General features: G+C 39.4%; 1 protein-coding gene and 1 long non-coding RNA gene across 4 annotated transcripts; one reads left to right on the top strand and one right to left on the bottom strand.

Moving 5' to 3' along the window:
* The first annotated feature begins 254 nt into the window (after positions 1–254).
* On the top strand, positions 255–23,319 carry ACBP2 (acyl-CoA binding protein 2). Of its 2 annotated transcripts, none has more exons than XM_088963233.1 (7): positions 255–1,340; positions 1,852–2,443; positions 3,833–3,938; positions 4,064–4,167; positions 5,225–5,316; positions 11,914–12,011; positions 23,024–23,319. In XM_088963233.1, the coding sequence occupies exons 2-7, from the start codon at positions 1,923–1,925 to the stop codon at positions 23,180–23,182; spliced, it is 1,080 nt and encodes a 359-aa protein (XP_088819359.1). In that variant the 5' UTR covers positions 255–1,340; positions 1,852–1,922; the 3' UTR covers positions 23,183–23,319. The 2 variants fall into 2 exon arrangements, with proteins under 2 accessions (XP_088819359.1, XP_088819360.1); XM_088963234.1 differs by having other exon boundaries at positions 537–1,340; positions 1,875–2,443.
* LOC148881027 (uncharacterized) lies at positions 6,162–15,514 on the bottom strand. 2 transcript variants are annotated; one of them, XR_016104727.1, is made up of 5 exons: positions 15,160–15,514; positions 7,421–7,503; positions 7,195–7,311; positions 6,728–7,098; positions 6,162–6,629 (listed from the first exon to the last, which is right to left on the bottom strand). It is a non-coding gene; the product is annotated as an uncharacterized LOC148881027 (long non-coding RNA). The 2 variants fall into 2 exon arrangements; XR_016104726.1 differs by lacking the exon at positions 7,421–7,503 and having other exon boundaries at positions 6,175–6,629.
* Positions 23,320–27,701: the final 4,382 nt, after the last annotated feature.

Here is a 27,701-nt window from a genome sequence, read left to right as displayed (position 1 = left end):
AAGGACTCTGCAGGATTCCTTTCTCATTCTTTTGATGACAGCCTAAATTGTGTCAAGGAGTCTACTATTTGAAGTTTGAATTTCTAATGAGTCTACTATCTATTCTTTTCTACCTAATGCTTCCAAAAGTGTTGCTAAATTTTATATTGTAGCTACTGTTGACTGATACGAGTTGGGTCATAGATTCTGTATGTTGGGTCATAGATTCTGTATGGACTGATACAAGTTGATTTTGTTCCACAGGTTACACATTCAACTTGTGTGACTCATGGCTTTCTTGGTTTTCAACCTGAGGGGGACAACAGTGATGAGATATATCACATGTATGCATGGACACAAGCGTATAGTTTTTTCTTTTTTGTTCTTTCGTCATGCTGGAAGAGAGGATAAGTGAACACCTTTGACACCACCTTACTGCATCGCATGAATTGTGGCAGCAGTGCAATGTTATTTTTTCTATGCAACTCTGCATAGATGGGTTTTGGTGAAGGGTCATCCATTTTTCTACAAATTCTGAAGGGTCAACTTTTTGTAGATGGGCTTTGTGAGAAATTGTTGTACATTTTTTCATTTTTATGGTGGAGAATGATTTTTTTTTTTTGATTTTTGTTTGTTTATGTGTTTTTTTTTTCCTTTTTTTTTCATATTTTCTCCATATATGCATTTTGCAGCAGGTTGCCAACGTGTGTATATGTTGAAAATATATAATTAGTAGATGTTTTTGAGGTTTTTTTAACAGAGGCAGAATTGAAAATTTTTGCTGATTCCGATTCCAGCTTCTAGTTGAACCAAACAACAACAATCAAATTTCTTGACTGAACCAAACAGGTGCCAAGAATAGATGATTCTGATTCTGATTTCTGGGGATTCTGATTCCGGTCCTATCTGCAAACCAAACGCACCCTTAGTTTCTATTCTAAACCAAATAGATTATGCCATTATGGGAATGGACCATTCCGATTCCCAACGAGAATAGGCAACCGGGTTGCACGAAACGTGATTCTTAGGGGGAACGACAGAATCACTCCTGGGAGTGATTGCCAAAGAGGGCCTAAGTTTTCAGTAAATACGTGAAACAAATCGAATTTGGATAATTGGATCTTCTACCTGTATCCCATTGGATTCGGTCCGCGTTTGCAGCCGTAGGTTACAGTATCGAAGTTCGAGACACTCGTCAACGAAACGGGTATGATAACGACTGTCAACTATATAAGGCGCGAGTTTTTAATGGGAGCCGCTTTTCGTCCGGCGCTTTATAAACTCAACTGAAATCCCACGCAAGCATCCTCGTTTCATCTTCATCAGAGAAATATCTTATTTATTCGATCGATAGGTTCCAGGTTTGTAGGTTTATGTTCTATCAGTTCGTCGTTGGAACTCGGGATTTCCATTCCACTCTCTTGATTTTGTATTTTTGTTTACGAAAAGACTATTTTTTTTTTCCTGTCATACGCTTCCAAAATTAAGTAGTTTATCTGGCGGATTATCGTCTATGCTTTTATTTATTTCCGGGGAATTTTCTCGAGTGCTCGGATTTTAAGATTGTGCTTGCGTCTCTATATATTTCTATTTTTTTTATCCTCTTTTTTGAGCTTTTCTAGGGTTTCTACTTCACTGTTTTACTTTGTTTTGATTTTTTTGTTCTTTTATTTATCTCGTTTTCCCCCTTTATCTGTGTCTGCATTTCTTTTCATAGGATTTCTGTTCGCTTTCTGAAAATCTACAGGGTCTTTTCAGAGCGATTGACTTTCTCTCAAATTTCTAGAGATTTTTGTTTGTTCATTGAAGCGTTTTAAAGTCTCTGCTCTATTTACCCCATACTCATTATTATTTATTTTCCCTTTCTCACAGTTTCTTGTCATTCATCTGACCAGTTCCCGTAATCTCGGTTCACTTCTGTTTTCTTTTTGAGTCCGGTCGCCATGGGGGACTGGCAGGAGCTAGCTCAATCCGTATTCATAGGCCTCATTTTCTCGTTCCTTGTCGCAAAGCTTATATCCATGGTCATATCGTTTAGAGACGAGAACCTTAGGGTGGCGCGCCATGAGGATTTACCGGCTATACCAGTCGAATCTGAACCAACATCTTCGTACGCTGAAAGGACAACTGAACAAAAATTCGTTGCCGCTAAAGCTGGCATTCCCGGCGATGAGAAGTCGGGGGTTCGTGAAGAGAATCAAAGAGCTTCTGAGCAACCGAGAGTACAGAGTGAGAGCCTTTTGGGAGAAGACGATGATGATTGGGAAGGGGTTGAAAGTACAGAACTAGATGAAGCATTTAGTGCAGCCACTGCTTTTGTAGCTGCTGCTGCTGCTGATCGTCTGTCGCAGAAGGTCTCTAATGATATTCAGCTGCAGCTCTATGGGCTCTATAAGATTGCCACTGAGGGGCCTTGCAACACGCCGCAGCCCTCTGCCCTCAAGATTTCGGCTCGTGCCAAGTGGTATTCCTCTGCTTCCGTTGTCATTTATTCTTATCGGTTTTATACGTGCAGCTTTTTTTAAACGATCAGTAGGCGTATCTTTTACGGAGAAGCACGGATGCACACGATGCAGAATTCTGAATTCCAGCCCCCCTACTACTAGCCCTCTCCCCCCTATAAACCACATCCTGCCCGTGAATTCGGCATCAATTCACGGTCAGGATGCATTCCCCCTGTACTTTGGGGCTATAAAATTCTGATCTGGGCTGATTGGTCATTCTCCCTATCTTTTATTTGTGCTTTTTCAATATTCAATGCCTTCTTAATGATTAGCAATGTGATACAAAATGTTCAATTGGGGGTAGCTGGTTTCTGCACATTTAAGAAAAATATGCCTTGGAGGCGGAACTGGATACTTCTTTAGTGAAGGTTTTGTTGATAATGGTCTAGCTTTATTTGTGAGAGCCTCGGAGCTTTGATCCTTGTTCGTCCCTGAACTACCAAAGATGAAGGACATAATTGACATAATAAAATATGAAATTGAGAATGATACACTTCAGGTGTCTGTACAGCACCAATCTCCATCTTGAATGCAATCCCTTATATTGCCTATAGTAGTACTTATTTCATAATAAAATATGAAATTGAGAATGATACACTTCAGGTGTCTGTACAGCACCAATCTCCATCTTGAATGCAATCCCTTCTATTACCATAAGCATCTAGCACTGACATTGTTAGACATTTCTATTACCAATTACCATAAGCATCTTTGATCAAAAGAAAAATCAAGAAGAAGTGCTGATTAATCAAATCATTAGTAACCTTAGAGGATTGCTGAGTATTAATCTGCATTTCAGGGATGGCCCTTTATCTTGTTCTTTTTTTGGCTGTTGGGCTTTTTTGGGAGGCTTTGATGGTGGTCATTTGTAGGGAGCCTTTTTGTACAGTGAACTGACATACTTGTATACTTCTTTTGAGCACATCAATGCAATTTTACCTTACATTTCAAAAAAAAAGCATCTAGCACCGACTTTTGTATGTTTGTTGCTGAGTTTAGGCATCATTGATCAACCGGAAGAAGTTGTAAGATAAAGAAAGTACTGGTTAATAGATTTTTAATGGTTGGAGAACCTTGCTTAATATTAATAGTTGCGCTGCAATGATGGGGTGAGCTTTGTAATTGCATGCTTTCATTACTGAAGTTGATAGCATATTTTCCTTTTTAAAATTTATTTGTTGCTTGGGACTTTTATGGCCTAACATCACATGCATTTGATTGGCCTAGTTCTTTTTTTTTTTCTTCTTGGTTTATTACTTGTTGCTGGATAAATGGATACTTTCTATCGTTAGAATTACAAATTGCATGGCTGAGTGATACAAATATCAATTTTTGGTGACATGTGCAAGGCATGCATGGCAGAAATTGGGTGCTATGCCTCCAGAAGAAGCAATGCAGAAGTATGTCACGATTGTTACTGATCTATATCCTACTTGGGCAACTGGTTCCGTGGCTGTGAGTATTTTCTTTCAGTATTACATGCATGTTTTTCTTCTGCTGTTCCGATTTTTTTACATTTAAATTTTGAAGAGTTTTCTTCACTTATCCCTTTTCTATTGCTCCAATATGCTCATAACTAGAAAAGTAGAGATGGAGGTACTGATGCTTCTACTTCAGACGCTAAAGGAACAATAGGCCCAGTGTTCAGCACCTTCATTTATGAAGAGGAGTCTGAAAAAGAATTGTAATGTTCTTTACAACTCTTCTATTGTTTTATCTATCAAAAAAAAAAAAAACTCTTTGGTTGTTCAGTTTATTTGTGAAGAGTCTTTGTTACCTCTTTGTCAATGGAGTTCTTCTGTTAATGTTCAATATTCTATATTATTTTACTGTAAGATGAGTTTTACTATTCCTGATAAAAGGGTACAATATGTAATACTACATTTGTATGTGATAAAGGCTTTTATTTTGATCATTACACATGTATGTGAAATGTATTATATATCCATGTGCCTGTGGTAAATAACTTGTCAATGCCTATCGGTTCATTTACGACTTGAACTGATCCGCTAGCCAAGAGTGAGGTGGGGGAGCAGAACTTATACAGGAGGCACCATTGAAGCTAATTAATATGATCCTCATTTTCTGCTTGTAGCTTTCCTATTGTTTCTCCATGTTTTGTCCCCCCCCCCCCACTAGTGCAAAACTAAGGGAGTACAAATGATTCGATTACAAATTCTGATTTTTTTATCTAGCTTTTACCATATTTTGTTTGTTTGCATTGTATATGAAGTAAAATGAAACCTTAATCAAAGTAATGTAAGTAAAACCTGAAGCGAAAATGAACCAGAATTTGCATTCTTCTCATTTGCACTCTCATGCGTTTGTACTAGTTTAAATGAAATAATTGCTCTGCAAATAAATGGGGCCTTAGTCTTATCTAACTAGCAAGAGTGACATTATTATAAGTGAGGGGTGTTATTGTTTGTTTTTGTTGTAGTTGTTTTCCTTGGGTGATTTCTTATCACCTTTCTCGGTATTTTATTTTTTGTTTTAATGAATTTTATCTTCATTATCAATAAAGTTAGTCTCTTTAAAGGTAGGGTATAGTTGGTGCTATATTTAAGCATTATTTCATATTTGAAATGGCATTTTTTTCTCTACCAAGCAGGATGGACTGCATGTTTGTATTTTGTTTTTGTACATTCCCTCATGTATAATGGTCCTATTTCTTGCTATTCAATATCGTATGTAGCATGTACCGGGTTACTACAAGAAATCCTAATAAGTTCCCTTTCCAGGAAGATGGATGCCATACATGCCTCTGCACGAGAAGGAGAGATGGATAACTTGCTTAAATATATGGATAATGGTGTTCCAGTTGATCTGAGGGGTATGCTACCATCTTTACTGACAGAAAATTACATTTCTCATGTGGAATTTCCACTTCTGTTATTCTATTTTACTCTTGTAATTTGGGTCTTGCCTTTTTGGTAAGAAAATGGCTGATTCTAGTAGGTAAAGGATGGAACAAACAAGATACAGGAATTTAAGGTCTGGTCTGGAATTTTTGATGTGGATGTCTTGTTCTACTTTTTTGGCAAATTATCTATTGAGGTCACTTATTCCTTTTAAGTTGCCATGCAGCCTATTCTGAACAAAATCCAACTTAATGAAAATCTGTATTTGTCTTTTGATCCATATTTTTCTTCATCTCATGAGTTTAGATATTTTTAGGTAAATTTACATAAACTTTCTCTCAAACCACCTGGTCATTAATAATACTTCCCCTGCTGTTCTGATATTACTGAACCTTCCCTATTAGCTAGCATTGCATACTACAACCTCCCTTCCATCATTTATCCATTAAGTTTCATTCCTTCATGAACCATCTGAGTTCTAAAAAAAAATTAAAGAAACTACCTATCTGTGCTTTACTCAAATGATACCAAACTATCAATTAAAACATCCTTACTTCTTTCACATTAAAGCCCATTTATTTTCTTACCTACATTTTTAGGAACAGCTTCCTATGGCTACTAAACCAAATGCATATATATATATATATATATCATCCTTACTTCTTTCACATTAAAGCCCATTTATTTTCTTACCTACATTTTTAGGAACAGCTTCCTATGGCTACTAAACCAAATGCATATATATATATATATATATATATATGTGTATATATATATATATATATATGTGTGTGTGTGTGTGTGTGTGTGTCTATATATATATATCAATGTTTAAAACATGGAGGTGTGACGTGACGCGAGGCGTTCCACTACCCGGAGGCATGAGGCGTAAGCCTCAAGTATGTATTTTTTTTATAATTATAGTGAGTATATTAATAAAAAAGAGATATTTTAAGCATAAAAGCATATATAACACTAAAATGACTTAATTTCAATCAATATTTGAGTTCTAAATCTCAAGTTTTCAACACCAACTAACAGTATAGCATAGTGAAAATGTGAAATACAATTCTTGATTCAAGTATGAAGCATAGATCACAAAAAAACAAAAATCTAAGGACTGAAACTCAGTCAAGAGACTCTAAATCATCTTCCTCTAGAATAATAAAGCCATCATTATTTGCTTCAAGAGTTGCATCCACATCACATGGTTCATTTCTCCCTATTTCATCATCTTCATCCTCATCAATCAAATTTAGTTCAACTCTCTTGCCTTTCCTTGTCCCTACAAACAAAATTCAATTGCAATTATCACATCACTCAATAACCCTCAACTAGAAAATTAATTGGACCACTAGAAGAATATCACTAATTATTATTTACTTTGAGATTCGGTAGCTTGAGCCTTTTGATTTCTACGATCAAATGTCTTGTTGCCACTATCACTTGAGCCCCTCTTTCTTCCACTTGATCCTTCTTTGTTGGTAGGGGCTATTGGCTCTACTAAATTTTTATATGCATCTTCAACCACCTCAACTGTGGCAATTTCAAGGCCCAGAGTCATTATCCACCCAAGAAGGATCCTCAATTTCAGTAATCCATTCATCCTCCTCCACATGTTGTGTCAAAATGGGATCAATACTTGCACTTGCCCTCTTCTTCATGTTTCTTTCCCTCAACTTCATATTATACATCACAAAAAATAAAGCATTTAACCTTTGTTGCTCCAATTTGTTTCTCTTTTTTGTGTGTATCTAGTTACAAAGACAAAATATATATTATTAAAAACATTGACAAAACACAACTATTACATAAAAATCTAAAAAGTAAATAAGAAAATAAGTAATTACCTTCTCAAAGTTTCTCTAGTTTCTTTCACAACCATAAGCACATGTAAGACTCAAAACTCGAATAACAAATTTTGTTATCTCTGGTGTTTGAGTTCCAAACCATGCCCCACCAATCAGCTACAAAAATATCATTTAACAAGACATTAGTAAAGCTTTAAAATATCCCAAAAAAAAAAAAGAATTATGCATAGTTGCATACTAATTATCAAACAAATAAACCGTTTACCAAGAGATCGCCTCTTCCTCGTATCAATTGCCATGTCACAACCAAAATCTCCTAGTGCTTTGTCATACATATCCAACTGCAATCTGCTAGGGCACACTCATGCCTATTAGGAATCATCCTTTTCATGCATTCAAATAATCCCTCTCTTACTTCATGATCATTCGAAAAATTTGGCTCATAGCGTAGCTGTGGGTTTAAATAATAACTTGCTACATGAAGTTGAGTGGTCCATCTTTCATCAATCTTATTCCAAATAGGCATATATTTTCTCTTTATCCCACTACAAGCAAATGCAATTTGCTCCTTTGTTGAATCCATCATTTCATATAAGTAAGGCGTTAAGGGTCTTACTTCAGAATCAACTTCTATCAACACTGCAATAATAGGCAAAGTGGTCTTTACACAAAATGCCACATGAGGCCAAAATCTGCTATCAAACATTATAGTTTGTTTTGCCTTGACACCTTCAGGATGCTCACTCCAATGGCTTCCATTCTACTTTTCAGAAGTAAACATTGATTGAAGAGGTTGCTTCTGTTTATAAATGCTTTGCAATGTCAAGTAAGCAGTGGCATATCGAGTAATTGCTGGTCATAAAAGCTCCTAGTTTTTTGTGAAACTCATCAAGTTTAAAACCCATCCATGGCGGTAAATAAATTTTGTGGCATGCTTTGCCTTTCAATTGTTTCACTAAAAACTTTCATCTTCCTAATGGACTCTAACATTAAGTCTATACGATGTGCAGCACAAGGAGTCTAATACAATTTTGTCTTCTTTTTCATCAACTTTTTTCCAGCAAGCACATAACTTGAATGATTATCTATGATTACTTGAACCACATTATCCTCTCTTACTTCTTCAACAACATCATCAATGTTATGGACACACAAACCGGCAGCGCACTACGGCGTAGTCATGGGCAGTGGCACGCATAGCAGCAGGCACCGCCCGGCGCCGCCTGGCAGCACGCACCGCTCGGCAACGCGCAGCACGTACTGCCCGACAGCGCGTTGCACGCACCGCCCGGCAGTGCGCAGCATGCACCGCACGACAGCAGCACTCGGCAGCAACACGCACCACACGGCAGCAGCACACACCACACGGCAGCAGCACGCACCTCACGGCAGCAGCACCGCGAGATGCGCGCGCCGCCCAGGGCGGGGCTCACAAGACAGCTCATCAGGGTGGGGCCACACTTATCTTACCACATCAGCTCTGCCCGCCAACTCGCCGCTAGCTACACCATTCCTTATCCCTTATCCCTTATCTTATCTTATCCTTATCTTTATCTTATCTTAAGTAAGAGTTGTGTTACCATTAGGAGTAGGTAATTAGGGGTTTGAGTTCAAGTTGGAGTTTGAGTTTAATTAGGAATTTCCTTCTGTAATCTCCTATTTAAGGAGCTACGAATTGAAATAAAGGCATTCAGTTTTCTAGTCAAGAAAAGTGAGGAGAGTTCGGGTGGTCTCTTGGACAAGTCACCCATTCAGTTTCCGCAATAGGGTCTGCACGCACGGGAAGGTGCAAGGGAAGGCGGGGCTTCCTCACCGGGACTGACCCGTGACGAGATCCTACACGCGGGACCATAACAATCAACATATTTAAAAAGAAGCTCACCATTTTTAATTGAATCTGATGCATCAATAGATTTCAAAAACATTGCCCTACTTGGTCTATTAACAAGAAAATTGATAATGGACCTATTTTTTTCCAACAGTCCATTCATCAGACATAATCGTGCAACCATAGTCCTTCCATGATTTTCTATACTCCTCCATCAATTTATCTATATTCTCCACTTCTTCTTTCAAGATCCTAGTGCGAAGATCATGCATGGATGGAGGCTTATAACCTGGACCAAAATTTGCAATTGCCTCACACATACTCTTGAAATAAGGACTATTTGCCAAATTAAAAGACAATGCATTGGCATAAAAGCATCTTCCAATAGCCCTATCAACATCTTTTTTTTTATCTTTTTTCCATTGTGAATTTAAAGTCTGCTGGCGTGGCTCAGATGAAACAAATTGATCCATTGGGCCTACTGGTCGTGGTGAAAATGATTGTGCAGAGTCCCACTTCCACTCTGGCTTCCACTTCCACTTCCCACAATAGACTTCTCAAATCTAGGATTAGGAGCCATACAACACCCATGTTGAGAAATCATAGATGTACGATTAAACCTCCCAACACTAGCCACAATATTAGACTTCTTCTTTTTCTCCACTTCAAATTTGGTAAGTGCATTTCGACATCTTAATTTTATCTCTTCAGGGCATTGTTTGCACTCACTCATTCCATGTTTGGTACCGGCCAAATGATGTTTTAATCGGTTTATGCCTCCTGTGCACAGTTTACTACAAAATACACAATAAATATAACATTTTTTCCCATCCTCTTATTTAATATATTCCCAAGCAAAATCCTTTCTAGACATTCTAGGTTCTTGATGAAATAGGGACCAAAGAGATCAAAATATCAAATTGCAGCACCTAATTAAATTAACAAAAAAAGAGTATTAGTTAAAATTCACAAATTATAATTTCTATCATTTAATTCAGATTTACTTTCTATAAGACTATAAGCATTCAGTTTCTACAATTCACAAGTAAAATCAATAAATCATTTATCAAATTCAAAAGAAGCAAAATCAATAAAAGGCTGAACTGATGAAGCTACAGCCAACAGTTGGGTCTTGGGCCTCTTGGCCTATTCGGTCCATTAAATGTGTTAAAAAAAAAAGAAAAAAATAGGAAGAACAGAATCAACAGATTACATAACTACTAAAATCATGCAGCTTTGTTCAACAGATTGCATAATTTATTCATGCAGCTTTGTTCAAGAAGGCTGAAACAAAACTACTAAAATCAAGAAAAAAAAAACAAAGAAACAAAGAAACAACAGAATACAGAAATGAAGAACATAACTACTAAGTACTAAGTTACTAAACGTTGAAACTTATTTCCAAAAAAAAGAACTGTTGCAGCTTTGTCACGTTCACAGCTGCCCAGGTTGGTTGGTTACTCGGTTGGCCCAGCAGCAACCTCTCTTCAATAGTTCGATTGCAATTGAAAATAGAATAAAAAAAAAGATCACATCTGAGAAATTTCAGGTTGCTTGAAGAAGAAAGAAGAAGTTGCAGGTTGCAAAGTGCGATACCAGACCAGATTTCTCGAAGTTGAAGTTGCAGGTTGAATGTTGGAACAGAGTAGAGCTTCTTCGCAGTTCGCATTTAGCAAGAGATTTCACAGTTTAGAGTTCTATACCAGACCAGATTTCTCGAAGTCGAAGTTGCAGGTTGAATGTTGGAACAGAGTAGAGCTTCTTCGCAGTTCACACTTAGCAAGAGGTTTCACAGTTCAGAGTTCTTTTGAGCCCTAAAGTTTGGGTTCGAAAGAGGGATATTTCCCCCTCTTTTAGACTTAAAAAATAGTTGTATACAATGGGGGCCATGATATAATCGTGGCCCCAGCAATTAGAACATAAAAAAATTAAAACAAATAATCTGTTAAATGTTTAATTACATCACACATGGGAGGCGTAATTATATATAGTGATTTCCCACAGGAAGTGTTTCTTTTGCAAACGAAACAACACTCATGCCTGTGCAGATGCATTCTTGCTAGTAGGATATATTTAATCATATCCACAAATCTTTCATTTGATTTTTTTCTTAATTTTTACTTCTCATGCCCGTGTATGCATGAGCTTTCTTGCTAAGTAGTAACTTGTTTAGTAACACTACGTTTGCTTTAGCAATTCATCATACCACTTCATGCATTGCATCCAATTGTCAAGCAATTCCATCATCCTAGTATGCAAGCATTAACTTTAGACTTAAGCAACATTCCAAGGTATGTTACAAAATAGAGAAGAGAAGCATGGCTAAGCTTCCCTAACCATCTAACAATTACTAAAACTTCCCCTGCATTTTGAATATTAACTAACATCCCCTATCCCCTATTTGCTAATCTGGCATTACTTTGATTGCCAAAGGATAGCTTCTTGTGGGGTATGAGTGAAACATGATAGCATATATGCTATTCAGTTTATTAGTTGACTTGCTGAAGATCTTAAAGAAAGGAAGAAAACTGTTTGCTTAAAACTGTAGGTGAGAAGGCTGTCATCTCTCTTAGCCTGGCTTTGTTAGTGTTTAGTAAGTTACCGTCTGGACACATTATTTGTCCCCCTAACAAAGGATCTGGGGCAGCAAGAACCTAGGTTATTTCAAAGTTTCGTGGTTCTTTCTGTGATTTGGATAACTTTTTAAGAAGTTCTACAACTTGTTAGCTGATGTATTTCTTGTAAATCGCCATTGTTCCTAGCTTTGTCATTCTTTTTTTTTTTTCCTTTTGCACGTGTCTTTGTTCTCTACCCTTTCACTTTATATACAAGTTTCTCATCTGTTATCAACAGCTGATTACTTTTTTTATCCATCCTGGACATTTTGAAATCATATTCACATTCCTAACAGTCATGTTGGTATTTTGCAGATGGAGAGGGTCGGACACCATTACATTGGGCTGTAGACCGTGGCCACTTCAATATTGTCGAGCTTCTTGTTAGCAGGAATGCTGATGTAAATGCTAAGGTAAGTTGCTCTTTATGTTGACTGCAAAAATGGTGGAAACTGTATCCTGTCATTTTTTTCTAGTGACAGATGGGTACTATCTGCATGAGTTAATGAACTAAAATTTCAGATATTAATTTGTCAACAACTCAACATAGTTGAAACAAAGGAAAACCTAAAGGTGCTGGTTGAGAACTTTGAAAAGATCTCCAACTTGAGAGTAAAATATAATAAAAGTTGTGTAGCTGGAGTCAATAAGCAAGAAACAGATGTGGCTTGTTTGGCTAGTTCTCTAGGTTGTGAGGTAAGTGATTGGCCTTTAAAGTATCTAGAGTTACCGTTGGGAGGAAAACCGAGGTTAAAAAGCTTTAGGTGGAAGAGGAATTACATCTCTTTAGGGGGTAGAATCACTTGAATTAAGTCAGAACTAGCAAACTTGCTAGTGTATTTCTTGTCTACCTTCAAATTGCCTGTTAAGATTGTGGACTGGATTGAAAAAATAATGAAGGATTTTTTTTGGGAATCTGATGATTCTAAGGACCATAGGGTAAATTGGGAAGTAGTTTCTAGAAAGAAAGACAAAAGGGAATTAGGGGTTGGAAATATCTGTCTAACAAACACAACATTATCAAGTAGTTGTGGAGATTTCCTAAGGAGCAAGAAAGTTTATGGCATAGGGTGATAAGAAGCATTCATAGATTGGCAACAAATGGATGGGATGCTGAAATCGACTCTAGGGCTTCTTGCTCTTCCTTGTGGAAAGGCATTGCTGGTGTCCTACCTGTTTTCTCACCTTTCATCAGGTATGATGCTTGCTTGGGTAATAGGGTTCTCTTTTGAGAGGACACTTGGATTGGGGACTCTTCCCTTAAGGATAGATTCCCAACCATCTATTCCCTCTCTTTGAACAAATTTCAAGTTATCTCTTCTTTTCATGTCTCTGGTAGTCTTGGGATTTGGGACTAAGGAGAGGTTTGAGGGGCTCAGAAGTGGGATTGACAGATGAATTATTTTCTCTTCTCAGCTCAATGTTTTTGGACCAGTCTTGTCCTGACAGTAGAATTTGGATTGAATCCTCTTCAGGTGGCTTCTCTTGTTCTTCCTTTTTTAATGCTCAGGTGCTCCCTACTAACCTGGTAACTTCCTTTCATGTTAAAGAAGTATGGAGTGCTCTGGTACCTCCAAAGGTAAGGGTTTTTGTTGGGAAGTGGTACGTCAAAAAATTAATACATTGGAAGTGCTTCAAAGAAAAAGACCAAATTGGTGTTTATCCCCACATGTCTGTAGCCTTTGCTTAAGGAAGGCGAGACAATGAATCACCTACTATTAATAATATCTTGTCCTTTTATTGCTCTTATTTGGGATAGGTTCTCCTCTCTCTTTGATTGCAAGTGGAATCATCCCTCAAGTGTATAGGATCTCATTGACCCTAGCTTATTCCGATAACCAAAGAAAAAGGGAAGGGTGATATGGAAAACAATGGGGGGCTGCTATTTTGTGGGTAGTTTTGAAAGAGAAAAATAACAGGATTTTCCAATGGAAAGAAAAATCAGTTCCTGAACTCATAGAAGGGATCACCATCAAGGCCATACATGGGTTGAAAGCTCTAGACTTGTTTGGGGATGTCTCTGTAGATGACTTGACTAGAGATTGGAGTGTAATAGCAGGGTTTTTTGATTCTTTTTCTACCATACAAGCAGTTTGGTCTCCTTTGCGGTGTGCTATGAAACTAAATTTTGATGGCAGCTTTGTTGGGAACCCTGGACCTTCTGGAATTGGGGGTGTGTTTAGAGATGCAGGAAGAAGAATCCTGGCCATGTATTTTAGTTCAATAGGGGTGGGGGATTCCTTTAGAGCAGAAATGATGGCCCTCCTCCAGGGGCTCACATTGGCTAAGCAGTTGGGCATTCAACAGTTAGAAGTGGAGGAGACTCAAAATTAGTATTAGGCTGGCTGCAAATAAATAGCTTGGGAACATGGTCCCTTAGACAACTTGTAAGGGAATTATTGAGCCTCACAAGGGAGTTGGGATCACATGTTAACTGTTAAATGGACTAGGTCAGCAAGTGCTTTAGTTGATAATCTAGCAAATCAAGGAGTAAATCGGGAGACTTTGTTTTGGGCTATTTTGTAATCTAGTTTATGATGAGGGATCACCTTATGTCTCTGTAGGTGACAGTTGTATTTCTGTTTTCAAATTAGTGAAAGTTACCGTTTCCTATAAAAAACATATTTGAAACAAACTAACAAAGTCTAGATTCTATGTTATATGCCACAAATTATAGCTATGCTGACGGTCATGGTGTAAGGACACTGTGGGTGCTGTTACTAAGAGTATAACCTAATTTGTAGGTTATGGTGTAAGGACAGTTGTTCCTTGTCATAAGATCTGTTCTTTCGAACTGATGTGCTAGGACTAAGATCTGATCAATATCATCTCTTAAGGGTACTGAAATCCTAGGGTGACAGGTAAACATGAGTTTACCGTAAGCCAGGTTTCCTTGTATGGCTCCGAAGAGGGAGTCTCTTAAGTCGTTGATTCTTCTGTCCATTAAGGCAATCTTAACTGGACTGTTGATTCCTTCACGGAAGGTTGATTTGATCAGGATCTTGATTGTCCCGATATGGATATATCCTATAGTCTTCCTGACTGACTCAGGAACGGTTCTAAGTTTATATTCTATCTCTTGTTTGTTAAACAAGGGGATTTCTACAAGACCGGATGTGTCTCCTATTTTGAGAGAGTATTCTCTGGTACTAATGCAAGTGATGCATTGGTTGGTTCTGGGCTTAAACAAACATCCTATTTGTTTAATGATGCTGTGATTTTTGAACACTTCTCGAGGAGAAAGTTCAAGTTGTATTTTGCTTACTTTCTCTAAGAGAGAAGTATCGAAGCTGGCGTCATGTGCATAGAGTCCTGCTTCCTCAAAAATCTGTTCTTGAGCTGAAAGCTCATCATAAGAGTCCTCAGGGTCGCTCATACTATATTGCTATAGTCATGGCTCTGATACCAGTTTTTTCTAAGCTCGTCCTAAGGTCTTTTAAGGTCATAAAATAATGAAAGTAATAAAGGAGAAAATCGGTTACCTTCAAGATGACTTGCAGATGGCAGCAGCGGAGTGGTATAAATTTAAAGAGATATGGGAGAATAGTGTTTAAAGTATACCTTGTTAATGAATTTGTCGAAATTAGATCATTCTTCTGATAGTAGCTATCGATCTTTTGGGTAGGCAGACAGCGTTCTCATAAGTGACCAAGGTCCACGGCTCGTTCCCTTTCCAATGCCCACGGCCTCCTCGCCTATGGCTACTCTGGGATGATCGCTTCTACTAGACCCTCCAGGTTTTATGAGCAAACCGACCCCTCACGATTAAAACATCAGGCACAAAATAGGCACAGATAGGATCAAACTGGACTTTTATTCATAACAGGATAACTTACAAACACACATCTCCCCTAAGGGGAGTTTCTTAGCCTAACATGGAGAGCTCTGCACACAAGTGAGTCTCCTAGAACTCTTGGTGGATTATCCGATGCTTTACAATGAAACTTAAGGGTCCTTATATAGAGTTCGGACCTCAAAAACTATAAAAAGCAACATAATAAAAGATAAGGAGCGAAGCTCCTTTACAGCTAAGAGATCACATGTGATCTCGATTATTGTCCTTCAAAGCATCTTGCTTTGGTGGTGACGAGGATCACTAGTCTTCTTTTTCGTTGTCGGTCGAATCTTTTGTGCTTTCAGTGCTTTCGGTGGTAGTGGAGGGGTCCACTGTCTTTTCTTTTCTTTTCTCACAAAAGATGCATAGGTGGTCCTTCTTCGGCATTATCTTGCAGAATTCCTGTAGCATCGTCTGAGATGCTTCCAGCTGTCCTGATAGGAACTTTTCTTCTGCAGCAAGCAGCTTCCTTCAGTCTTCTTCTGAAAGTCCTTTCTGGTATCTCGAGATGAGAGTTATCTTCTCATCTGAATAATTTACTTTAAGTTCTGAATCAGCATAAACTTTGCTGTACTGATCATAGACTGCCTTGAGTATCTGTGCTCTGAGCTTGGGCAAGACTGCAGCCAAGTCCTCTGTAATCTTCTTTTCTTCTGGTGGTGGAAAAGAAACTTGTCCTCCAACTAGACCGATCTCAATCCAGTAATAAAGGGTTCTTGGTTCTTCTGAGATCCAGTCAATTAATGAACTTGTAATCTTCAGATAAATTGTCCTATCTGTTTCTTTACAGATACGAGTTCTGAATCTCTTGATGGCTTCAAAGAGATTCTTTGGTAACCTTGAGATTTCAAGTAGGTTTTTACTGGGATAAATAATAGAAATTAATCCGCAGTCAAAACAGTTCTTGACAAAGCTGGGTTCAGCTCCTTGTATTATTCCAAAAGTGGAATATTGCTTGTTGTTGATGGTGAACCAACCTTGTTCTTCATCAAGAGTGCTAGCCTCAGCAAGCCGAGAATAGTGAAAGAACTGGGCCGGGTTTATTAGGCATGGTTCTTTTAGGAGTACTTTGGCTTCTTTTGGACTGGGCCGAAAGAGTCGGTTGAGGTTAGTCAACTGTCTTTTGGGCTCATGGGCCGGAAGTTTGGTAATTTCCTTGAAAGAGGGCTTCTCTTGGGTTTCAAGGAGAAAGTCATTAAAGGCCTTCTGGGCTTCACCTTCAGTGGTGTAGGACTTGTGGATCCATGGTTGTTTTTGGACGATTGGGCTTATTTTGAACCAATCGGTGTAGATTCCTCTGTTGGGTCCATTGAACACAACATAGTACTTCCTGGATTTTCCTTGGGGTCTTAAGGAAACTGTAGGAGGTACTGTGGTAGCCAATTCACCTGTTGGTTGAGACAGGGCTCCATTTGGATTAGAGCATTCCTTCAACGGGTTTGTTGAGTCTTTACCTGTTACCGTTTGAACAGGACTAGTAGTAGGTATACTCCCTACTATGAGTTTTGAGAATAAATTCTCGTCCTTTGCTCCTTGGAGCTTTTCTCCTGTGATTTTTTCGAGGCGTGCCTCCAGGAGTTGAAGTTTGTACTGCTTTACAGCAATGTCCTCTTTGAGATCGTCAATCTCAATTCTGAGTCTTTCTTCAAGACTAGTCATTGTGTCCTGCAAGTTCACGGGACATTATATCAGCAAGATTGTTCTTGTTTCCAGAGATATGCTCAATGGAAAAATCATAATGTTGCAGCCACTGCTGCCATCTCACAAGCCGTGCTTGTTTGTAATCTCCCTTTATAGCTGTCCTGACAAAATAACTCACATTGATATTGTCAGTTCTTGCAATAAATTTAGAAGGTAATAAATAAGCTTTAAAGGCTTGAATAGTCTTAATTAGAGCTAGGAGCTCTTTTTCATTACTATGGTAATTTCTTTGTGCTGGGGAAAAAGTACCGGATGCATACCTGCATAGCTTTTCCTCAGTACCTACCATTGCTTGGAGGATTCCTCCCCAATGGTCATGAGACGCATCTGTCTCTATGATCATTTGATCTTGTGGTCCTGGATTGTAGAGATCTGGTAGAACCTTGATCTGGTTCTTTATCTTTCTGACAATCTTAGTGTCTTGTGGGGTCCATGTCCATGCGACCTCTTTCTTTAATTTGACCTGTAAAGGTTGTCTTATGTTAGCAATTTTAGGAAAGTAAGCAGAAATATAATTTAACATTCCTAAAAATCGTTCTAGTGCTTTCCTGTCAGCAAGCTGATCTGGAATATCTTTGATATGGGCGGCTATGTGCTGCTGGAGCACAAGTTTTCCCTTATCAATTGTAAGACCCAAGAAATTAATCTGGGTTTTACATAATTGGGCTTTCTTTCTAGAGAGCACTATTCCTATGTCTTTGCATGCCTGCAAGATGATCTTAAGATGTTCTTTTTCAGTGTCTGAGTAGACAATGATATCATCTACATAGACCGAGCAAAAGCTCGAGTACTTATGGGATAGGCTTTCATCCATGTGTCTTTGGAAGATGGATGGGGCCTGTTTGAGCCCAAAGGGCATCACAATCCATTCATAATGTCCTTGTGGACAAGTGAACGCTGTGAGTTCTATGGAAGACTTAGATAGTCTTACCTGCCAGAAGCCTGATTTGCAATCAAAGCTACTGAAATAGTTCTTACCTCCAATTCTTGAAAGTAATTGGTCATTGTTTGGTAGAAGATACCCATCACCCTTGGTGTGGTCGTTGAGCATCTTGTAATTTACCACCATACGGGCTTTTCCTCTTTTTTGCTCACTGTGCTTCATAACCATAAAGGCTGGGCTGAAGTGTGGGCTTTTACTGGGCCTTATGACATTGAGTTTAAGGAGTTCATCAATCTGGATTTTGAACTCTTCTCTATCTTTTGGGCTGTACTGCATGGGCTTATTCCTGATGATCTTTTTGGGATCCAGGAGTTCTATATGGGCTTCAAAATTTCCCTTGTTGATTTTTGGATCTAGAAGATGTTCTGAACAAACATTTTCTAGAATTTCTTCTACTTCTTGTAAGGAAGTTAGGGTTTTCAGGAAATCAGTATGTCCTATCTCACCCCCTTCAAAAGAAGTGGAAATGTTATACATGTCCTGATCAAGGACAGGTGTCGCATTTTCAGGATGTGGGGTAGGTAGTGTGTTTCCTAGTCTTTTGCTGGCTAGAAACCCAGGTTGTCCATGAAAATAAGCTTTACTTATTTTCTTAATACTTACTGCTATCCCTTGCTGGTGGAATGTAATTGTATCTTTGTATTGAGCAAGGGGTTCATATAATCGACAGAAATTATTACCTAAAGTAATATCGCCGAGAGTACTTACTTGATAGAGGGTTGGAATAACAAAAGTAATTCCACTTATCTGTACTTGTATTTGTTCAGCAACCTTGTCCATTGTCATAATGGCATCATTTGCTGTTCGAGCCATGATTGGCTTTGCTGCGTTGATCCAGAATTCTTCTGGAATGACGTTCTTATTGGCAGTACACATACTTGCACCTGTATCAATATGCATGTCAAGTGAGTATTTTTTATAACCCTTAAAATAAAAATTACCTTTAATGTAAATAGAGTTAGGGTTTGTCCTGTTTAGGGAACATAGAGTATGTTCTTCTTCTTCAGGTGTCCATAGGACTTCTTTCTCGACTAATGTCTGGTTCTCCTCAGTTGGTTGAACTGTTTCTTCAAGATCATCTTCAAGAAGTCGATCCCAGTCTTCTTCTGTTTCCAGAAGATTCTTCCTTATTCTTTCAATTATCGGATTCGTCATCCGAGCTGCTTTCTGTCCAGGATTGAATTTCCCAGAGTTCTTCTTCATCTGAAATGTCAGTCTCAGAGAAAACAGGTTCTAACTCATATTTATAGAGTTGTTCTAAGACTTTTGAATAGTCTTTTGTGTTGTTTTTGCAATCTTTTGCAAAATGTCCTATTTCATTGCAGATCCAACATCTGCAAGTGGATTTGCCTTGTGGGCAAAATTTCTTTTTATCAGTTTCTTTTGGATCAGAAGCTGATTGGGGGACTTCAGAGATTTCTCTCTTTTGTCCTCTTCTTCGGAAGAATTTTTTATTCCTGTATTTCTTCCTGTAGTCTTTTGGGAAATACCTCTTGCTTCTTCTAAGCTTGTATTTCTTTTTGTATTTTCTCTTGTATTTCTGTTTGATGGAATCATCACAGCCATACTGAGTTTCAGGTCCTTCGTTGTTTTTACAACAGAGAGACTTTCTTAAGTTTCTTCTGGAGTGCTTTTTTCTGACAGACTTTCTCTATTTCTGTAGAAATTAGTTTTTTAGCATATGCTAAGCTGTTCTTGACTATGCTATTAGAGTTCTTCCACTTATCAATAACTAAGTTACCAATATGAGGAATTTTCCTAATAAACAGTTCTGTGTAGGTTGGCCATTCATTCATAGGAATGTTCATGAGAGTAGTCTCATAATCACAGAAAAATTGATCTAAAAGGCATAGATCGCATATCTGTAATCTAGTGAGTCTGACTCGTGATTCCTCAGCCAATCTGAGTCTTTCTGTCTCACCTTCTGTGAGATAGTTTATTCCAACAAATACCGTATATAGGGAATTTGTTATATGTCTTAAGAAGTCTTCTCCACTTCCTGCCCTAAAGGGTGTAGTATCAATACTGTCTAGGAATTTTCTTGCTATTCCTGAAGTTTGGTACTTGGCCAGGGTTAGGATTAGGTCAAAGTCATCTTTGAGATTATCATCTGTGTTGATGATTAGTCTCATTCCATTATCCAATTCTTGGATAAGTTGGGTTCTGTTTGTGGCACAATCTATGTTTAGATTTAAGCCATTGGATCCGTACTTCTTAGTCGGATTATAGTCATTTGGAATACTATTTCTGGTTATACCAGAAGTTTTTCCACTTGAATACCCTTGGGTATTTCCTGGTCCATAGGGAGTACTGTGTGACTTCCTAGGTCTGTAGGTTGTGCTAGATGATGCTTCATCTATGGGTTCTTCAATTCCTGCTTTGGTATTGAAGGTAACCAAAGTTTTAAGCTGTTCTAGAGGAATGTCTTCTATTTCCTCATCTGTCATGCTTAACCATTGAACTACTTGGTCCATGTGGTCATGGGAGGTTGAGTTTTCAAAAAACTCTTCCAATTGTTCTTTGATAGTCATTGTTTTCCCCAGGGGGTCTGACTGGTAGATTGCTAACCAACTTGGGGTGCAGAACTTACTAGTAGAAGGAGACTCCAAGGTGGTAGTGGGTAGGCTGCTGAATCCGAACAGTGCAGTTTACAAATATCTCCTGAAAAAAGTAAAATGGCTCACAAGGAATATGTCAATTAACTTCCAGTGGATCAGCAGATCAGCAAATGCCTTGGCAGACTCTTTCGCTAAACAAGGGGCTTCTCGGGCTTCCTTGGCTAAAGCGGAGGTAGCATCTACAGCCTCCTCCAAGGCTGTTTGTACTCTTCTTTATTCTCTTTAATAAAATTACTTATTCATCAAAAAGTCAGGCAAAATGCCCTGAAGACAAATATAAAAAGTTTTAACATGCATGGGGTCTATGTCTCCACTATAGAGGCGTATATAAATGTGTACACTTCATGTAAGTCATATGCTTCTCATGCACACCAGAGGATGTGTGCCTCATGTGATGCTAATTTATAACTTCTTTATATTATAAAATAAAATAAACCAAAGTGAGAATACTAGTTTATGATGCTCCTCTTAATGATATCATAGACAGTGACATCAAAACATGACAGTTCTTTCTTATGCTCAAAAGATGAATGAATCTAGGGCTTTGTACAAAGAAACGAGTAAGTATGGAGATAAGTGGATGATTGTTTCAAGCTTTGCACTACTCAATGCTCAAATTATCCAATTCGTTTATTTAAGAAAAACTGTTATTTTATATGTTGGAGCTTTACCTGCACAAAACAAACTCAGAATTGGTAGTCAGACTAGGAAGGTATTGGTTTGTTAAAATAGGTGTTAGGGGTGATTTTAGGGATAAATGTAGGGATCTGTTCGTTGGGGTTGTAAAATCTTAGGCCAAATTGCTGACACTGCAGATTCTCCTCTGGTGAAAACATGGAAAATTCTAAAATTTATGTTTAGGGAAGAAACTTTTAATGAATCTTTGCGGTGGTCTTATGAATGTTGCATTAACTCAAACTCTAAAAATTCCAGAAACTAGGATTTTAGAGGTGGTTTTGGGAAATCAAATAAGAAATCAATCAGACAGTTTGGTAAAAACAAAGTTGTCAAGGTCAAGGTGCTAAGGTGTGTCTGAGCAACAGTTTTCAAGGAGGTGTCTGCTATGCATTTTTTTTTTTTAAATAAAGAACATGTATCCCAGGTAACTCCCTAGGTTCATAGCAACCAGCGACCATCTTTTACCAGTAACTATATATAATCGTCGTAAAAAGGTTGTATGCTTCACATTAAACCATAGAAATCAATACATTCATGAGAAGAAAAAGAAGAAAGAAAAGAAAATTTAGAAAATTCCGTTTTTCTGAAGAAGGTATTGATTGGATTGTTCCCGAGATTTCATAACAATCAAGCAATCATCAAAAACATAGAAATTCAACATATTAATGAGAAGGAATTTGTCAAAAAAAAAAAAAACATATTAGTGAGAAGGACCCATCCCTGAAAAATAAAGAAAAAAACCTTCAAAATCAGGAGCGGGCCCTTGAGGGGTAGAAAGAAGCGGCGTGTACAAAAACAACTAAATACTTGGATGAGATGACCCCCGTTGGCGCTCAACTGCCTTGTGTGTTCGCAGTGTTGCATACTTGCATACTTGCCCTCTTTATCACATTAACACCAATACAAGTAAAGGTGAAAATGGCTGAAATGTGAAAATTTATCTTTGATGTAAACTAACGAACATGTATATGGAATCAGGACTACTTTTCATTCTATACGAATGTTAGTCATACTCGTACCACGTATTGTTTTTCTGGTCTTTGGCTCTTTTACTTGTGTGACAGCTATTTCATGCTAACTTGGATTTAAAAGAAAATGTGGGGTGTCTTAATATTCTTGTAGGTAGGCGCATGGTTTTCAAAACCGAACCGGCCAGACGGTTGGACTGGAAAAACTGGGAACCGGTCACCTGACCGGTTCTGTTTTTCCCCAAAACTGTTGATTTTGGTCAACAAACCACTGAACCGGCCGGTTAATCGTTAAAACGGTTTTGCCCGTTTTATGATTTTTTTAAAATTTTATCAGAACGGGCTGACCGTTCGGGTTGAATGGTCGGACCGTTTGAACCAGTAACCGGACCTCTGACTGGTTTGGTTTTAAAAACCATAGGTAGGCGACAACGAGTTGCCTTAACAAACATACTGACCTTCAAACCATCATGTTCTTCTCATTGTGTGGTACTGTATTGTTTTTTTATGCGTATGTGGTACTGTACTATGAACCTCCATACGAGGGTATCTGGGTGGAATGTTTTTTTTTGGCAGGTTCCTGGGTGGTTTGTTGAAGGCTGTTATACATGTATTTATGGAATTCCCATTTCCCCTTCTCTAATCTCAACTCTTATTTTCCTGGTTTTCTTTCTATCGCAAGGATAATGAAGGCCAAACACCATTGCATTATGCGACGGTATGTGAAAGAGAAGGCATTGCTAAGTTTCTTGTGAAGCAAAATGCAGATGTAAATGTGAAGGACAATGAAGGCAACTCCCCAGGTGACCTATGTGAGCTAGACTGGCCGTGGATGCACTGACACTCGTCTATATAAAAAGTGAATGAGTGTGGAACTTTTGTTTGACTAAAATATCCAAATTTTTGAAGTTAGTCCCTCTATAATTGTAAGGACATGAAAAATGTAATTTAAACAATTATTTTTCTTCTCATTCAAAATCTCTCTCATTAAATCAGGGAGCAAATGTGTATGTTTTACCTGGAATAGAAATGGATCCAAGCTTGAACCTGCCTTGAATTGATCATACCAAATTTGTTATTGGGTAGGGTTGGTTCCAAGGTTTTAAATTCTTGGAATGGGCCCCATCCAAGATACTTTGAGGATGTGAAGATTTAAACTTTTAACACTTGTGATTAGGAATTCCATCGTCTCATTTCACCATTGAGTCATTTCAATGATTTGATTTATTTTATTTTGATATTTGAATGTGTATAACTGTATAATATTTGATGTAGAAGATATTATTTAAAAAAATTAAATTAGAAATTTATAATGATCACTTTTGAACATAGTGGAGCATGACCGCATATCACCTTTATAGAATCGTCCTTCAGAGAAGGCCTAAGCTATTTGTTGAAGCACGATTGTGATAACTGTGGTGGTGTCAATCAGCTTCGAACTTTATTGATAGAGTCAATGTTGACAATATCTTTGATGACGTTGCAGATTTGACAATAATTTTATGGAGTTGATTTTAGAAGTCTGGTTGCTGAAGAAACCAAATCTGCCTTCTGCCACTCGTTTCCATGATGAGAGAATTCGTTGCAAATTTCAAAATTGGAGAGGAAAGAGAGCTTTAACTTGTTGGAGACGTGATTGTTGTATTTGTGAATGGCTGAAAATTTTTATAATGTTTTTAGAACTCGTGTAACAGAGAAAAATTGGAATTAAGATTGGGTTTAATTTCCAGTTAAATGGTTTTTTTGTTAGTATTGATCCAAACGAGCTTTAAGAAATTGACTAAATCCTCCCTTGGCGTTAGTTCCGTATCTTCCGTTAATATTTCATCATCTGTAAATATGTGACACCAGGTGATGCATAGAATTTTTAAAAATAAAAATTACTTTTTTTGTGATCAATTTTACCATTTATTATTCTTTAAATTTTTAAAACATATCTGAACAATTTGTGACTGAAAGTCCCCAAAGTATTGAGATGTAAGAAAGAATAATAGTTCTTTTTTCTCTTTCCTGGATGCAATTGACTACCGCCGAGGGTTCCTTTAATTTCTTACCCAAATAGTAAGAGCTGTACTCCATTTATGCTTATGATTCTTTTTGTTAGATGAAACGTAACACTATTTTTTTTTTTCAAAAATAGCCAACGGCAAACATTATATATTAGAAAGGAAATTACAAGGTTCGCCACAGCTGCTTTCTTTACATATTTCTAAATTATACTTACTAGCATTATATGTCAGTTCATGAGCAGTTGTATTGTACTGTCTACTTATATATTTTATACACAATAGACTATAGTAGTTACTTTACTTGGCCATTCAAGGCTTTGATTGACCATTTTACATCTATGTCTTCTTGTCTTCCATCAGAGTATTTATAGTGCCCTTTGCATCATATAAAACAGAAATAGATGAGATTTGCAGCTCCTTTGCTTTCTTAAGGCCATCTAATAATGCCCACCACTCCATTTCAGTGCTTTCATTTGCAAAAAGCCTCCTGCTGCCTACAAACATCAGATGATCATTGTTGTTGTGAATAACATAGCCAGTTCTTGCAATGCCTATGTTGGGTATTGATGGAGCGCGATCCGGCCGGTTTTAGCTGTCAACGACCTTGCTTTTGAACGGGGAACACGGTGTAGCGGCTCCGAAGTTCAAGTTAGAATCCTTCAAAAGCAAGATAATACCAGATAGCGCAAAGTTTGCATACCTTCTTTGTTGGGGGGCAGGGGGCTCTTATAATCACTTCGCGCACTCGTTCCGAGGCCCTTGTCAGGTCGGGTATGATTACCCTTGCGCTTGTCAATTCGGCCGTCGTCCTTTCTGCTGGGACAGAACCGTCACTGCCTAACCGTCTTTCTAACTGGAGATGGCGGTGTCAGTGGCGGTGGCAGGTGGCCGTTTAAAAGTGCGGCCGCCAAGCGTCAGGTCCCAAGTCAGTCAGGTGCGGCTCCCTCGGGCACGAACTTCCTCAGTGTTAGGCATGGCATGACTTGCTTGGTTTTGGTGCCCAGAAGGTGATGCGGAGTGGTGAGCGAGGCGAAGTCTTGAGTTTGGAGGTATCTATAGGGCAGGTCAGTTCGGCGAGGTGAATCCCGAACTGTTACAAGGTTGGCCAGCTCGGCGAGGTATATCCCGAGTTGTTACAAGGTTGGTCAGTTCGGTGAGGTGAATCCCGAACTGTTACAAGGTTGGCCAGCTCGGCGAGGTATATCCCGAACTGTTACAAGGTTGGTCAGTTCGGTGAGGTATATCCCGAGCTGTTATAAGGTTGGCCAGTTCGGATTACTCTGGTTTTGGGCCAAGGGTGAGTTCGGGCCCCCCGTAGGGAGTTCGGTCCGCTGGTGTCCCCTTGTTCACGCCTAGGCTTGGCCCTTTTGCCGAGTTGTCGTTTCTGCCACGTGTCGCATTACTGTGAGGTCAGGCCAAATCTTCCTTCATCAATTGCCCCCCCACTCCTCGCGCCAAGGGTCTTCCCCTAGTGCGGGGAGTTTCGCAAGGTAGTAGGTGGATTTGCCCCGTCCTTTGGATCTTGACTGTGCGAGTTGCTTTTGCTAGGGTTCTTCGGTTTCCGTGAAGGCTAGAAACCTGCCTACTCATAAATGTTGATGGTTGCGATAGCGCGCGTTTTAATTTTCAAAAATTTGCACTGCGGGGACGTGACAGCGGGTCATTCAAAAAGGCGCGCCACTGCTGTACGTGCGCGGGCAGATGTCAGAGAGACGTGCGGCGTGGTCAGTTTCGGAAAGATGCGTGTCGGCGCGACGTCGGTTTCAAAAAGGCGTGCGTTGACGTTTCGCTCTTTTCGGAAAGACGTGCGCCAATCACGTCTCGATCTTTCGGGACGTGCAGTCAACGAAAACGTGGGCCGTCGGATCGTCTTTGATCTGCACGGTTGATCCTTGGTTACTGTAGCTATAAATAGTGGGGGACCCCAGTCGATTTGTCACTTCTGCGGTGTCTATTGAGCTCGCGTCCAAGTTTTTTCCAGCTCGCGTCAAGGCTGGTTACATAGCCTTCAAGGTTCTTTGTCTTGTTCCCGTCTCCGGAGCCTTCAAAACTTTCTTCCGGTGAGTACCTTCCTGAATCCACATTTTCCTCAATGTCTAGCTTTGATAGCTCAGATGACTCTTCAAGTAGGGCCGACGTAGGTTCTACCAACCGAGCCGTGTCCCCCGACTGCCTCAGTGATCCTGAGGTGGAACTCGAGGACTATGAACCAGTAGGCCAAGCCGCCTCGGGCAGATTGGCGTCTACCTCCCGCCGAGGTCGGATGCTAGACAGGTTTGGTCCCTCGACCATGACGCCTGAGGGGCTTCAATCCATACTTATGTCTTACAACCTTCCCGGGGGGTATACATATTTTATTCCTTCGGGTAGCTTTCCTTGGAAACACGGTCCTAATGAGATCGTGATTTTTCGAGAGCAGCTCGCTGCGGGGTTGCGACTTTCTTTCCACCCCCTTCTCGTCGAAGTCATAAACCATTTTGGTGTCACCATTGGCCAACTTCATCCGAACTCAATTCGGAACCTGGTGGGGACAGTTTCCCTTTTTTGCAAGCAGAACTTCCCCTTGGACTTAGAGATATTCTCCTCCATCTTGATGCTTAAGAGACAGGCGGGTTCTCTTCCTGGGGGAAGACAGGCGTATTACCTTTCTCCTCGCCAGGGTTTTAAGCTTCTGCACAATCTTCCTAATAAGGTCCCGGCGTGGAAGCGAGACTACTTCGGTGTGCGAAGTGCACAAGGATGGCCCTTTCAGACCGGGTGGGGTGAGGCCGCTCCCGATTCATGTGTTACTCTCGATAAAGAGACGGTGAAGGGCCTCCGGCAATGGGCACGGCAGGGTTTAAAGTGTCATCACTACTTAACGGAGGCCAAGCTTATTGCGGTTGGCCTGAGTTCGGGTAGGTTTCTAGCTATGCGGTTTCTTGCTTGCTTTGTTCTTTCATTTTTTCTAATGTCGAACTCGTTTCTGCAGGTGTGATGGATGTGGAGAGAACTCGTGGGGGGCGTCTGATCCAAGGTATGAAGAGGAGGAAGCGGGTCGCCAAGCGAACTCGTACCGAGCTGCCCCTGGACGAGGAGCCCCAAGTTCCAGACCACATGCCGGAGGATCTGCCCAGGGAGTCCGAGGTGACTCCATTGATGCACGAAACTGCCAGGGCGCCTTACGCTGAGACCATTCATACGGGTGCTCCTGCATACTCAAGTGCTCCAGCACACTCTGGGTCCGCTCATACGCGGGCTGGGCCCTCGGGTTTGGGAGCTCAAGGGGAGTTCAGGAGCGTGTTGACGCCGAACTACGCTCTTCAGAAGAGTAGGGAGGCTACTTTCCCTGAGGAGATCGCGGCGTGGACC

The sequence above is a fragment of the Nelumbo lutea genome, chromosome 1 (assembly GCF_056320005.1).
Source record: "Nelumbo lutea isolate HS-2025 chromosome 1, American lotus-T2T, whole genome shotgun sequence".
In the NCBI taxonomy this organism is placed as follows: Eukaryota; Viridiplantae; Streptophyta; class Magnoliopsida; order Proteales; family Nelumbonaceae; genus Nelumbo; species Nelumbo lutea.
Note: the sequence above shows the minus strand (reverse complement) of the source record. Positions and strands in the feature narration are given on the sequence as shown.

Excerpts from the sequence above, each read along its gene's own strand:
- ACBP2 (XM_088963233.1), top strand. The coding sequence starts at position 1,923 with ATGGGGGACTGGCAGGAGCTAGCTCAATCCGTATTCATAGGCCTCATT. Across the intron at positions 5,317-11,913 it reads TGTTCCAGTTGATCTGAGGG|ATGGAGAGGGTCGGACACCA; the intron begins GTATGCTACCAT and ends GGTATTTTGCAG. Across the intron at positions 12,012-23,023 it reads ATGCTGATGTAAATGCTAAG|GATAATGAAGGCCAAACACC; the intron begins GTAAGTTGCTCT and ends TTCTATCGCAAG.